The sequence below is a fragment of the Wolffia australiana genome, chromosome 3 (assembly GCF_029677425.1).
Source record: "Wolffia australiana isolate 7733 chromosome 3, ASM2967742v1".
In the NCBI taxonomy this organism is placed as follows: Eukaryota; Viridiplantae; Streptophyta; class Magnoliopsida; order Alismatales; family Araceae; genus Wolffia; species Wolffia australiana.
This window is the reverse complement of record NC_135837.1, coordinates 1,702,348-1,715,591: the sequence shown is the minus strand read 5'-3', so window position 1 is coordinate 1,715,591 and position 13,244 is coordinate 1,702,348. Positions and strand designations below refer to the sequence as shown.

At 41.7% G+C, this 13,244-nt stretch overlaps 1 protein-coding gene across 1 annotated transcript; it reads left to right on the top strand.

Moving 5' to 3' along the window:
* The first annotated feature begins 4,405 nt into the window (after positions 1–4,405).
* LOC144700579 (GATA transcription factor 21-like) lies at positions 4,406–6,675 on the top strand. Its single transcript, XM_078572015.1, has 3 exons — positions 4,406–4,855; positions 4,924–5,184; positions 6,148–6,675. Exons 1-3 carry the CDS (start codon positions 4,688–4,690, stop codon positions 6,463–6,465), a joined length of 747 nt encoding a protein of 248 aa, XP_078428141.1. The 5' UTR covers positions 4,406–4,687; the 3' UTR covers positions 6,466–6,675.
* The last annotated feature ends 6,569 nt before the right edge of the window (positions 6,676–13,244 follow it).

Below are 13,244 nucleotides of genomic sequence, written 5' to 3'. Positions count from 1 at the left end.
GAAGTTTTATCTTTGGCTACTGCAGAATTCCCCTACTTAGGATGAGGTGGCAAAAGGAGAAGTGAACTTCCGGTTCAAAAATAAGAAAACGATGTTCTATTTCAAAAATACTCTCCGGTTAAGAGAAAAAATGATCTGTACTCAGTATATAATTTGACTTATACGGAATTCTCCTACTTAGAGATACATATTTAGAGAGGGAGAAAGAGCGAGAGAGAGAGAGAGAGAGAGAGAGAAAGGGAGAGATAGGGATAGAAAGAGAAAGAGAGAGAAAGATAGAGAGAAAGGGAGAGAAAGAGAGAAAAAGACAGAGAAAGAAGAGAGAAAGGGAGAGAGATGGAGAGAAAAAGGGAGAGAGGGAGGGATAGAGAGAGAAAGAGGGAGAGAGGGATAGAGAGGGTAAAGGAGAGGGGAGAGAGGAAAAGGGAGAGATAAATAGGTATAGAGAGGGTACGGGAGAGGAGAGAGAGGAAAAGGGAGAGGTAAATAGGTATAGAGAGGGTACGGGAGAGGAGAGAGAGGAAAAGGGAGAGATAAATAGGTATAGAGAGGGTACTGGAGAGGAGAGAGAGGAAAAGGGAGAGATAAATAGGTATAGAGAGGGTACGGGAGAGAAGGAGAGAGAGGGAAAGGGAGAGAGAAGGAGAGAGAGAGGTAAAGAGAGGGAAAGGGAGAGAAGAAGAGATAGATGTATAAAGATAGAAATGGAGAAAAGGAGAGAGAGGAAAGGGAGAGAGAGGTGTAGAGAGGGAGAGAGGGAAAGGGAGAGAAGGAGAGAGAGGTAAAGCCAGAAATGGAGAGAGAGAGGGGGGATATGAGAGAGAAAGGGAGAGCGAAGGAGAGAGAGAGAGAGAGAGAGAGAGAGAGAGAGAGAGAGAAGGGAGAGAGGGAGGATTGGCTGGTTATCCTTTCTTTGGGATCACCATTTTTGCGGCCGGCACTTTGGATCTTGTCCTGACAGAGCAATAAGCTTTTTCAGAGCCGCCTCAGGCGGATGAGGTGCAGTGTCGCGTTTCCATCACAGTCCAAAAGTCTGGGCTAAGTCGACCACCACAAAATTAATACGCTAATTTCAATAATTTAGTCTCCTTAGATCTTCACACCAATATAATCAAACATTTTTTATCCCTTTTACACATTCTACTGTCTTATTCAGCTTAAGACGACGAAACAAGGAAAGAAAAAAAGGTAATTATGCTCAAACGATAGCGCGAGAAATGCTCTTAAATGGACTATCGTCGAGTCTTGGGTGATCTTGTTCTTAAGCCTGCTCCAAACGCGTTAGATGACACAGATAAACCCTTAATAAACGCGTTACATGATTTTTTATCGTTCATCAAGTCATAAAACTCAAATAATAGAGCGAGAGATGCTGCCGAACGGGTTTGTGGATAATTATCGAATGTCTATATCTAATCTAAGGTGAAGATAAGGGGAATCGAGATAAACACACCGCTGTCTTCCGCACTAGCCTCACATTTTCAAGGTTATCCGAAGAAGGGATTGAAACTAATGAACAGAAAACGCCAAATTGATAAGAAAAAACGTGTTGACAGCGGACACACGACGTGTGTTCTCCACAGCCACCTATCCAGCAGCAATTTGCACAGTGAAAATCGGCGTCTGTTCATCATACGAAATTGGAATCGACGCCTTCCTTGTTTGCTATTTGTCCACCCTGCGAACAGAATAAAATTTCAAGAATTTCGTAGATCCGGAGGCTTGTCTTATTCCAGTGGTCCGCAGAAGTTCTTAGCATGGAGGAAGCCTGTCTTTTTGCTAAAATCCAAGTGATATCTTCAGTAATTGACCCCCCCACTGCTGTCCCTTTCTCTCTCTTCTTTGTCTCTCTTATTTCTCTCTCTAGATCTCACTTGTAAGATCTATCCCCTTGGGAAGAGGAGTGATTGGGGGGCGACGAACGTAGCCACGTTGGCGATCACAGAAGCTTGTTGGAGAAAATTGGGGATATGTATAACAGGCAATGCTATCCACGCAGCAACTTGGCGAACTGAGTCGGCTGTATTAAAGGAATATCCAGAGTTAGACAATGAAGATTCAGGCTGAATAAACTTTCTAAGATATAAGATGATCAAACTCGAATCATCGACTTAACGAAAAGAGAGAACGGACCCAGATTCTAATGATAAAAACAAGAATCTAGCTTTTAAGATTAGATCGAGAATAAAATTAAATCTAGCGGTCAAGATTACACCTACTCTAGAGTTAAATATAACATTATAATCTTGTCGAGTATTCCACTGTCAAATACACCCGAGTGTAACTTGGCGTTATTCAATAAGACTCTCTTTCTCTCTATCTCTCTCTATCTCTCACACTCTCTGCTCTCTCTCTCTCTCTCTCTCTCTCTCTCTCTCTCTCTCTCTCTCTCTCTCTCTCTCTCTCTACTTCTTGAATTTCTTTCAGGCTGGAGGTTGTCCTAAACGACGGAGCTCATTTAATGAAATATCAGGACCAATTCTATATTTTCGTCAGTGATCTTGCATAGTTCTTTCAAAGAAAAAGCTTGTCCTCAATTTTTTATCAGCCGAACGAAAGGATGAGGAAAAAATGATTGGACGGTCGCATAAGCCCATGCCCCCTTCAATGTCGGCAGTTGACAGGTGTGGCTAGGGATAACCTCAAACTTGCCTCTTGAATCCCCCACATCTGGTGGACCATCATTCCCACTTCAATAATAAACAAGAGAGAGAGAGAGAGAGAGAGAGAGAGAGAGAGAGAGTTGGCGTCGAAGACTGGGGAAACCGTCATCGGATGAACCCTGAAATTAATGGAGATAGCAGATGCAGCGCAAGCGATGAACGATGAACTCAGTTGAGAGGTAACGATATTTGCAAGAATGGGACTTTGCTTATTAACCTTCAAGAGAAAGGGAGAGATTTTAAAGGCCAGGGGGAAATTCCAGGGAGATTGCCTATATAGTGGTTTTGCAAAGAGAGAGGTGCATATATCACTGTAGTAAAAAAAAGTCATCCGGTTATATTCACAAGTATCAAGAGAGGAAGTGAGAATGAGAGAGAGGAGAGAGATGAGAGCAATGATAGAGAGATGAGAGAGAGGAGAGGGATGAGAGCTAGGATAGAGAGATGAGAGAGAGGAGAACGAGGATAGAAGGGTGAGAGAGAGGAGAGCGAGATAGGGACATGAGAGAGAGGTAAGCAAGGATAGAGAGATGAGAGAGAGGAGAGCAAGTATAGAGAGATGAGAGATTAGCGAGAGAGGGAAGAGAGAGGAGAGCAAGGATAGAGAGATAAGAGGGAGAGGAGAGAGCAGAAAAATGAGCGCGAGAGATGAGAGAGAGAGAGGGGAGAGAGAGCAGAAAAATGAGCGCGAGAGATGAGCGAGAGAGAGGGGAGAGAGAGCAGAAAAATGAGCGCGAGAGAGGAGAGAGAGGAGAGAGAGAGGGGAGAAAGAGCAGAAAAATGAGCGCGAGAGAGGAGAGAGGTGAGAGAGAGAGAGATGGGAGAGAGAGCAGAAAAATGAGCGCGAGAGAGGAGAGAGATGAGAGAGAGAGAGGAGAAAGAGCAGAAAAATGAGCGCGAGAGAGGAAAGAGATAAGAGAGAGAGAGCAGAAAATGAGCGCGAGAGATGAGATAGATGAGAGAGAGAGAGAGAGAGAGAGAGAGAGAGAGAACAGTAAGTATTGGCTACTACTGGGGGGTAAGGCCATGATACAACGAGTATATCGCTTGTCTGCACATGAAAGGGTGAAACCTTGTTGTGTCGTCAGATTCACAATGACCAGCGGATCGCGCTCAATGGTCCAGCCCTTCTCCACTTCTTTCATCTTCTGTGCATTCTCCTCTGCCACTTGATTTTTTGTCCCTTTAAGATTCACCCCTTCCTATCCGAAAACACCCTCAAGTCAGAAGAGATGACGACCTCTTCTGCCGATACTTTCTCCCAAAACCCATTTGCCAGAAGACTTTCATCTGCTTACCCTATTTCATGCGGTTCACCCAAGAAGAGATGTCATTGTGCGGTAAACCTTGATATTTCTCCTTCAGCCTGTAGGGCGAGACAAGCCGGATTGATGGTACCGTTAACCGACGCACGGGACCATCAGAGTTTAAAGTGTAACCCTTTCTGGGTTTTTCATTTTCCCCCTCTTTCTCCCATTTACCTTCTATCTCTCTCTCCCTCTCTCTTACAAACACAGTCCCCAATCTATGAATCTTTCTGCTCTTTATCTGACTCTCTATCTCAATGTCTATCTCTTCTCTCTATACGTATCTCAGACTCTCTTTACCCAATGACTATGCATCTATCTGTCTATCTGTGAATCTGTAGATCTATGTATCTATCTATTAATTTATCTTTTCATTGATGTATCAATCTATCACTCTATAGTTTTGTCGATGTTTCTATGTATCTATCTGTCCGTTAAATCTCTGCGGCATTCTCTGCCTGTCACCCGTGAAGGGATTTTGGACGAATCATAACCTTACTTGAGCCCGGCCTCTATTAAAGCGTCTCGCCCTTTCAAAATGCCTGCTGGCCCATCTGTTTCCTTCCTTCACCCTGCGTCTTCAGCGCGCCCACAGCACGGAGAGACTTCTTCTAAGATAGAGAAAGAGAGCATTACTCACTGCCTGCGTCTTCGTTTTAACTCTCCCTCGCTCTATTTCTTCCTCTCTCTCTCTCTCTCTAGTCTGCACTCTATCCCATGAATCACTTCTCTCACCACTCTCCAGAAGGGGACGATCACGATCGCCAGGTTTATCTTCATTCCTTCTTGCCCACGTATGAGACTTCTTCTCAGAGCGCCTGCGCAATCTTCTTCCACACATGCGACGAAGGATCAACCGAGGATGATCAATTCCAGAATCAAGAGGTTAGAGAGAGAAAGATATTTGATTGCTGTTTGTTCTTAGGGTTTAAACGTCGTGATCTTCTGTGCAGTTGAAGGAGGAGCAGTTCTCCGCTGGATCGGACGGCTCCATGAGCTCCACGACGCCAGCAGATGAGAGAGAGAGCAAGTGGATGTCCTCGAAGATGAGATTCATGAGGAAGATTGCGGGTAGAGAGAAGATCGCCGTGGGTAGGCCGAGGAAGAACGTTCTGAGCTCGGAGGCCAGCTTCAATGGCGGTTCTATCAGAGTCTGCTCTGAGTGCAACACCACCAAAACCCCTCTCTGGAGGAGCGGCCCTAGTGGCCCTAAGGTCCTCCTCCTCTCTCTCTCTCTCTCTCTCTCTCTCTCTCTCTCTCTCTCTCTCTCTCTCTCTCTCCCTCTCTCTCTCTCTCTCTCTCTCTCTCTCTCTCTCTCTCTCTCTCTCTCTCTCTCTCTCTTCTCCAGACACACACACAACCAGCTTTCTGCACCAAAGAATTTTCCTAAATCGCGATACAAGCATGATACAAAAAATCAACAATCCCTCTATCAGTCTCTACCTACCTCCTCTCTCTTTCTCTATCTTTCTCTATCTCTGTTTCTCTCTTCCGGTTCATAATCTCCCTCTGCATCCTCCATTGTCTATCTTCCTCTTCATCTGACAGTCGATATCTTTTTCCCCTCGATCTCACAATCTCTCTCTTCCCCCTCCCTTTTACAATCTCTCTCTACATCCATGCATTAATTATCTCCTTCTTCTCTTTCTGGCACTCTATGCACTTGTTCCACTATCGATCTATCAATCTTACCTCTCTATCTATATATACATATATTCACCGTGGTTTTTAGGGTGGGAGGAGAGAACTAGAAATACAAAAATCTAAACTCGCACTGATAAATCATGGGAAGATCAGATGGCATCTGAATATGATTTCTCTCAAGATTTTTCTCATCTGTTCAGTATCTATATAGCTTAATCCACCATGGTTTTTAGCGTGGGAGGAGAAAACTAGAAAAACGAAAACCCAATCTCGCACTGACGAATCATGGGAGGATCAGATGGCATATTCTTTACTGCATTGAATATGTTTTTTCTCAAGATTTCGTTTGTGTTCAGTATCTATATATTTTAATCCACCATGGTTTTTTAGCGTGGGAGGAGAAAACTAGAAAAACGAAAACCCAACCTCGCACTGACAAATCATGGGAAGATCAGATGGCTTCTTTACTGCACTGAATGTGTTTTCTCGTCAAGGTTTCTCACGTGTTCAAGGGCTTGGCTGATTCTGTGCAGTCTCTTTGCAACGCATGCGGGATAAGACAAAGGAAAGCGAGAAGGGCCTTGGCAGCCGCCGCTGCCGTGGCCGGAGGCTTGATCCCTGCGCCGCCGATGAAAGCGAGAAAACAGAAGAAATCTGCAGTAACGTGCGACGGGGGGTGCGCCGTCCCGTTTAAGAAGAGATTCAAGTGCTTCGGTTCATCAGAGAACAGGCACAAACTCCGCTGCGACGAGATAACAATCTCCTTGAGCAAAAATTCCGTCTTTCCTCAAGAAGAGAAGGAAGCAGCGATATTGCTCATGCGCCTCTCTTGCGGGCTCATCAGAGGATGATTTTCAAGACTGTTTTCGCAGCCATTACGCTAGATCTGCTCCGTTTTGACCTCTGGGGGGGGATCGCGGCTGTGTTCTTGATGAGAGTAGATGTGGAAGTGATAATAAGAAGGGAGAGAATTGCGATCCTTGGTTGTTTCCAGTTGGGTGATGTTTTTGGTGTCATTTCTTAGTGATTTTTTATTGACATGATTGCAGCGACCGAACTTCCATTTGTTGTCTGATCACTCTGAGATTACTCGTGGCCTCAGACTGCCCTTAAACTTGGCAGAAGATTAAATTGATAGATCAAAAACAAAAACATACCTTCCATTTGAGTCTCCTTTGACTTTTCTTGAGGGTGGAGGGTCCTTGATCCTTCACCGAGGAGCTTCTTCCTCGAGGACGATGGCACCTTGGGGACTCCTCTCGATGGTGGACCAAGGGGACCCGAAAACTCCTTAAAAAGAATCCCAATGGGATTCGAAAGGGTGGCAGTTGCAAGCCCCTCCATCAAGGGCTTGCAACCGCCGGTATACCAAAGGTTGCAACCGTTAAGAAAACAACGGTTGTAGCCCACTTTAATGGAGGAATTCCAACATAAATCGCATAAGTCTCTCCCTCTCTCCCACTCTCTCCCTCTCTCTCTCTCCCTCTATTTCCCTCTCTGTCCCCCTCTCTCTTTTCCCTCTCTCTCACTCTCTCTCTCTCCCTCCCTCTCTTTCCCTCTCTCTGTCCCCCTCTCTCTCTCTCCCTCTCTCTCTCTCTCTGTCTCTCTCTCTCTCTCTATATCCCTCGCTCTCTCTCTCTCTCTGTCTCTCTCCCTCTCTCTATATCCCTCCCTCCCTCTCTCCCTCAATCTTCCTCCCCTCCCTCTCTCTCCCTCGCTATATATCCTTCCTTCTCCATCCCCCTTCCTCTCCCTCCCTCTCCTTCTCCCTATCTCTATCTCCCTCCCTCTCTCTCCCCCTCCCTCTCTCTCTCCCTCTCTATCTCCTCTTTCTCTCCTTCCCTCCCTCCCCCTCTCTCTTTCTCCCCCTCACTCCCGCTCTCTGTCTCTTTCTCTCCCTCCCTCTCTCTCTTTCTCTCCTCCCCTCCCTCCCCCTCTCTCTTTCTCCCCCTCACTCCCGCTCTCTGTCTCTTTCTCTCCCTCCCTCTCTCCCTCTCTCCTTCCCTCCCTCCCCTCTCTCTCTTTCTCCCCTCACTCCTGCCTCTCTGTCTCTTTCTCTCCCTCCCTCTCTCCCTCTCTTTCTCTTCCTCATTCCCCCTCTCTCTCTCTTTCTCTCCTCATTCCCCCCTCTCTCTCTCTCTCTTTCTCTCCCTCCTTCCCCTTCTCTCTCTCTCTCTCTCCTTTTTCTCCCTCCCTCCTCTCTCTTTCTCTCCCTCCCCCCCTCTCTCTCTCACTCTCTTTCTCTTTCTCCCTCTCATCTCTCTCTCACACTCTCTCTCTCGTGTCTTTCCCTGTCCTCTCTTTCTCCCTCTCATCTCTCTCTCTTTCTTTCTCTCTCGTGTCTCTCCCTGTCCTCATTCTCAGTCTCACTCTCTGCTATCTCTCCCCGTCCTCTCATTCTCATTCTCACTCTTTGCTATCTCTCGCCGTCCTCTCTTCCTCTGTCACTCTCACTCTCTGCTATCTCTCGCCGTCCTCTCTTCCTCTGTCACTCTCACTCTCTGCTATCTCTCGCCGTCCTCTCTTCCTCTTACGTACAAAGGCACTCGCTCTCTCCCTCATTCTTCTCTCTCACCCTCCTCTCACACTCGCTTTCTTTCCCTTTCTCTCTCAGTGCTCTCTCTCGCGCACGCATTCTCTTTCGTTCTCGCGCTCTCTCCCTCATCCTTCTCTCACTCTCGCTCTCTTTCTGTTCTCTCTCGGCGCTCTCTCTCGCACACGCACGCGAACACACATACACTCTCGCTCTCTGCTATCTTTTTCCATCCTCTTTGTTCTCTTTGGTGAACACACTCCCCCTTTCATCCTACTTTTATAGTCGCTCTCTTTCTCTTTTCCTTTCGTGGAGCTCTCGCTCTCTATCCTCTCTCTCGCACACACTCCTGTCACTCTCTCTTTCCCTTCCTCTCCCCTATGTCCTTCTCCGCTTTTCTTTCTCTCCTTCTCTCTCCGTCTCTTGCTCTCCTTCACTCTCTCTTTATGTCCTTCTCGCCCTTTCTTCCTCTCCTGTACTCTCCCTCTCCCCCCAATGTCCCTCTCACCTTTCTTCCTCTCCTGCACTCTCTCTCTCTCCCGCTATGTTCTTCTCACCCTTTCTTTCTCTCCTTCACTCTCCCTCTCTTTCTGTCCTCCCCTCTCCCTCTCTGTCCTTCTCTCCCTCTCCCCCTCTTTCTTTCTCTTTTTCTCTTTCTCTGTCATTATCATTATCTCTCATGTTTTCTATCTTAACCCTCTTAATCATCTCTTCATCATATAAATTGATGGATTTCGCGCATCCCTGCTGCTGTTTGAGGATTTAGCGCACTAACTTGTTGAGGAATCTAATGTCATGACTTCTTTACACATACTATATTTCCCTCCTTTTAACAGGTAATTAAGGTGTTTTACATAAAAATTTTGGTCTTTCTTTCTAACTTTATTTCTTTATATGTTCTATATTTACTCTCATTGTACAGGTAATTAAGGTCTTTCACTTACATTTTTTCTTTTTCTTTACACCAATCTTTCCTATCTCAGTTTTTTTCTCTCCTCTCTTCCACTACATGCCATCTGTTTTCAGTCTGTGGTTCAACTAAATAACCTTCCCTATTTTTAACACAAAAACTCTCATCACGTAGGAGAATTTTTGGTATCATATGGTATGTTAGTTCGTTTTCAATTTCAACAAGATATTTTCACTTTTTTAATGAACTTTCCAGGGGTAAAAATACCGATAGTTTGATCACCAAAAAGAGATCAAGACTAATTGAAACTCCAAAATTTGTGAGACTAACTAGAGTCTTGGCCTCACCGTGAGCTATACTCCATGTTAAATAACTGATCTGAGATAGGTTTTTAAACACCATATTAGAAAAGAGGATGAAGAAGTATGCAATGGTCTTTTTTTAGTGCGGTCCTTCGGTAAAATGAAAATATTTTAAATATAATTGGATTAAATTTTGATGAGTGGACCAATCCTTTGATTTTGAGTATCATTCCTCCAATAAGTTTTTGAGAGCATTATTTTTAAAATGTTGAATGGAGTAGAATATCTTCAGGAACGCATGTTTAATACTAGTATGCAAATCCCAGCGTTCAGTGTTCACCCTTTGAGTAGTTATTCTTACTAAGTTCCTGAAGATATTCTCACATTTCTCACATATTTGCATGGTGTGGGTCTACATATCCACATAGTCAAATGAGAGTACGAACAATAGACCCATTGATGATATGTATAACATGTACCAATTACATCATATTTTGTCATCCTTTTGTTAAAATAATTCATATAAAAGTTCACTTGTTTCATATTTAAGATGTAATAAATAATGTTATCATTACACTTTTCCTATTATATTAATAATTAACTGAGTGGGAATGCATGAAATATATTCCATAGTACTTTAAAGTTTTCATTTTCATATTTATTGTACAGTTTAATTTTTTATGCAGGAGAAAAGCATAAAGAATGAAGTAAAAATGAAGTAAAGAATCCTATATGCCATGTGGTGCTAAATGGGTTATATGTTGCACTAAATGGGGGTCGCACAACCATGGACCCAATAGACTGAATGATAGTATACAAAGCTAGAATTTGGCTTGCCCTGAGTGAATAAATATGTGAAGAATTATCAAATTCTATGTTATATATTCTTCATCAAACAACATTCCCCTTTGGAAACCATTAAGCATTGTTTTTTCCCGTTTTCCTGTTGTTTGTAAAACGTGTGGTAGGCTTATATAAGTGCCTTTAAAAACCCTCTAGGGGACTCACCATTTACATTTTGATGGGAAGGTATGTCACTGACCCGTAAACCTGGAACATTGGTGCTTATGAGCATTCAATGTTTCTATTTAAAGGAGGCAGAAATGGATCTGTTACTATATCTTGAGGAGTTAGAAGAGCTTATAAAGGATAATTATAAGAAAAAATTGATTCAGAAATCCAGTAAAAAAATATATGATTTGGCCTTTTGATTAACATTTAAAAAACTCTTCAAGAAAATTGATCAGTACTTTATCCATGCACGAAGTATGGCTGATACATGTTTTTATGACATTTTGATGCAGACTATAGTTCAATAATAAATTACAAGGTGGTATCAAGTAATAAAAAATGAGATATGTAAATTCATTGGATATAATAATGGATTTATAAAATATAATTAATTTCCTAATTGTGGGTACTATCAATATTATCTCCCAATGATATCATAGTGCTTAAAATGGAATAAATTAACTCAGCAAATGAGGACTGCCTTATGGGAATCTTGGCTCAGATCTTTTCTATCTCAACTCGAATGCACAACAGAAGGTCAAGGAAAATGCATGTATAAAAACACATTTGTAGAGCTCAAAGAAAAATTTTCGGTTCCATGAATGAGCAACTTCAAGTCATTCAGATGTCCAGCCTATATATGTATCCATGAAATCTTTAGAGCACTGAATATCATCTACTTCCCTAAAATTCTGATTTAATAAATTTGAATCCCACCCAGTCTAATTTCAATGGAAGTAGCACTTGAGAAAAGCAACTGAAGGAAGGGGAGAGCACTCAATGACTCTCTTGGATAACAAAAGTGGATCATTTTATGATGAAAGGGTTCCCCCTTTTAATTCAACTTCCCAGTAATTTGACATAAATCCCCTGATAAATTTTTATAAAAATTATTTGTCCCCAATAACATGTAATGGAAGTCCTCAAACTAAGAATTTTCAACATACGTCTAAGAATCTGATGTGCGTGGAATGCCCATGTATCGATCTAGTTGATAACTCGAATGGCCAAAAACCTTTATTGGCCAAACTTATTAATTAACTATATCAACAAATAGATTAATTAACCACAAATTGAGTTAACCCAATTGATAGGTCAAGTGGTCGGCCCCTACGAAGCCAAGTTACACAGTGTGCCCAAGAAGATGCAGCCAAACAAGCCTTTCTCTAGTACCTGGTATTGGACCATAAGTTATGTTACCAAATTCCATAGACATTCTATTTGTTTATCACCTCACCATAAAAACTCTTTGCATGGTTTTCCTTTCTCAAAGACAAACGCATGGGTGTCAAATAATGAAAAAGTTGAAGTCAACTGAAAACTTATTAAATTTAATATCTAGACATGCCTTACATAAGTGATCATTTTCCCATTTGTGTAACTGGCCAAACTTTTAGTTTATAGGCAATGCCTAAATTCTTCACATTATGAGAAAAAATTTTATTCATTGAACTTTATTAATTTTTCAGGTATCTATTTAAAAATGTTCCTAGTTTCAAATTATATGGAATATAATTTTATTAAAATCATCTTTTCAAATTAAATGAAAATGTAAGCCCAAGGGAGATCCCTGGACTTGGGAAATTAGAGATCTCTCAAGTTAATCATACTCTCATGGAAACATTGCAATCTGGATGATGTTACGGGAATGTTAGTTCGGAGGCTTAGCTTGTGTGATGGCCTTCCTTTTTCATCTTCCCTCTTCTAGGTCTTGTCTGGAAGCTTCCATAGTGTACCTTAAACATAAAGTATGTTTAATTTCTTTTTTCACACTCCCATCCATTATCAACTGGGAGTACATGGTTATCAACACTTGAGTCTGACTTAATTTATTACCATTTGAGTCCTATTTTAGTTATCTATTTAAAAACAGAAAAGGTTACCAAGAAATTTAAAAGGATAAACATTATGTATTTAAATTAACTTATGAAGAAAATTTTATTTATAGATATAATTTTTAATTGAATCAAATATTTTTAGGAACTAGAAAATATGTTCATTTAACTAACCCTATTAAGTTCAAATAATTTAAGAGGAATGATTCCCGCTTATTCTAAATGTTTATATAGTGTATAATCAGATGTTTAAATATTTTTGTATCCAAATGAGATGCAAGAAGAAGCCCATGCTGAGACGGGGCTGCAAGGAAGAACCAGAGAAATTTAGAGAGCTATCAAGACCTAGTGAAAGGGTGACAAAAAATGGATCTGTATCTAAGGCAAATTTTCCACCATTCTCTCTTTATCTATATCTAATAAAGGAATCTTTATGTCTTCATTAGGGTGTAGGAACTTCAATTATTTTTAAGTCAAGGAAATGGAAATGGGACATGTAACTATATCTAATATTGTTTAACTCATTATGTCACTTAAGAAATAAAATATCATATTAATCACCTGGATTTATGAGTAAATCATCTCTTTGTTGGACTATTAATTTTATTATTTTATCACTCTATCTAGGTACACATCATAGGAAATAATTAAAAATAGTAATGAATTAAGTCCTTGTCAAGGGTAGTGGAGATATTGACGAAGATGTTCTCTAATGATCCCTATTATGCACCACTGCCAAATGAATGCCAGATTAGGTTTTGATACTTAATCATACTCTAAGCCACAAGAGAGTCTCACATGGACAAAGGATTATACATGGTAACAAATGACAATAAATATTATCTGAGAGAGCTCAATCACTATTATGTTTTTTATAGCATGAGGTGTTTTCATAGATTGGGGATTCAATCTGGTTGATCAAATGCTTAATCGGATCTAGCATTCGGTCAATCAAATCCGAACCTCCATCACTCAGGCAAGATACTTGATTCAGACTCAATCTAACCAACTCATTCGGATCGTATTAAACAATCCAGCC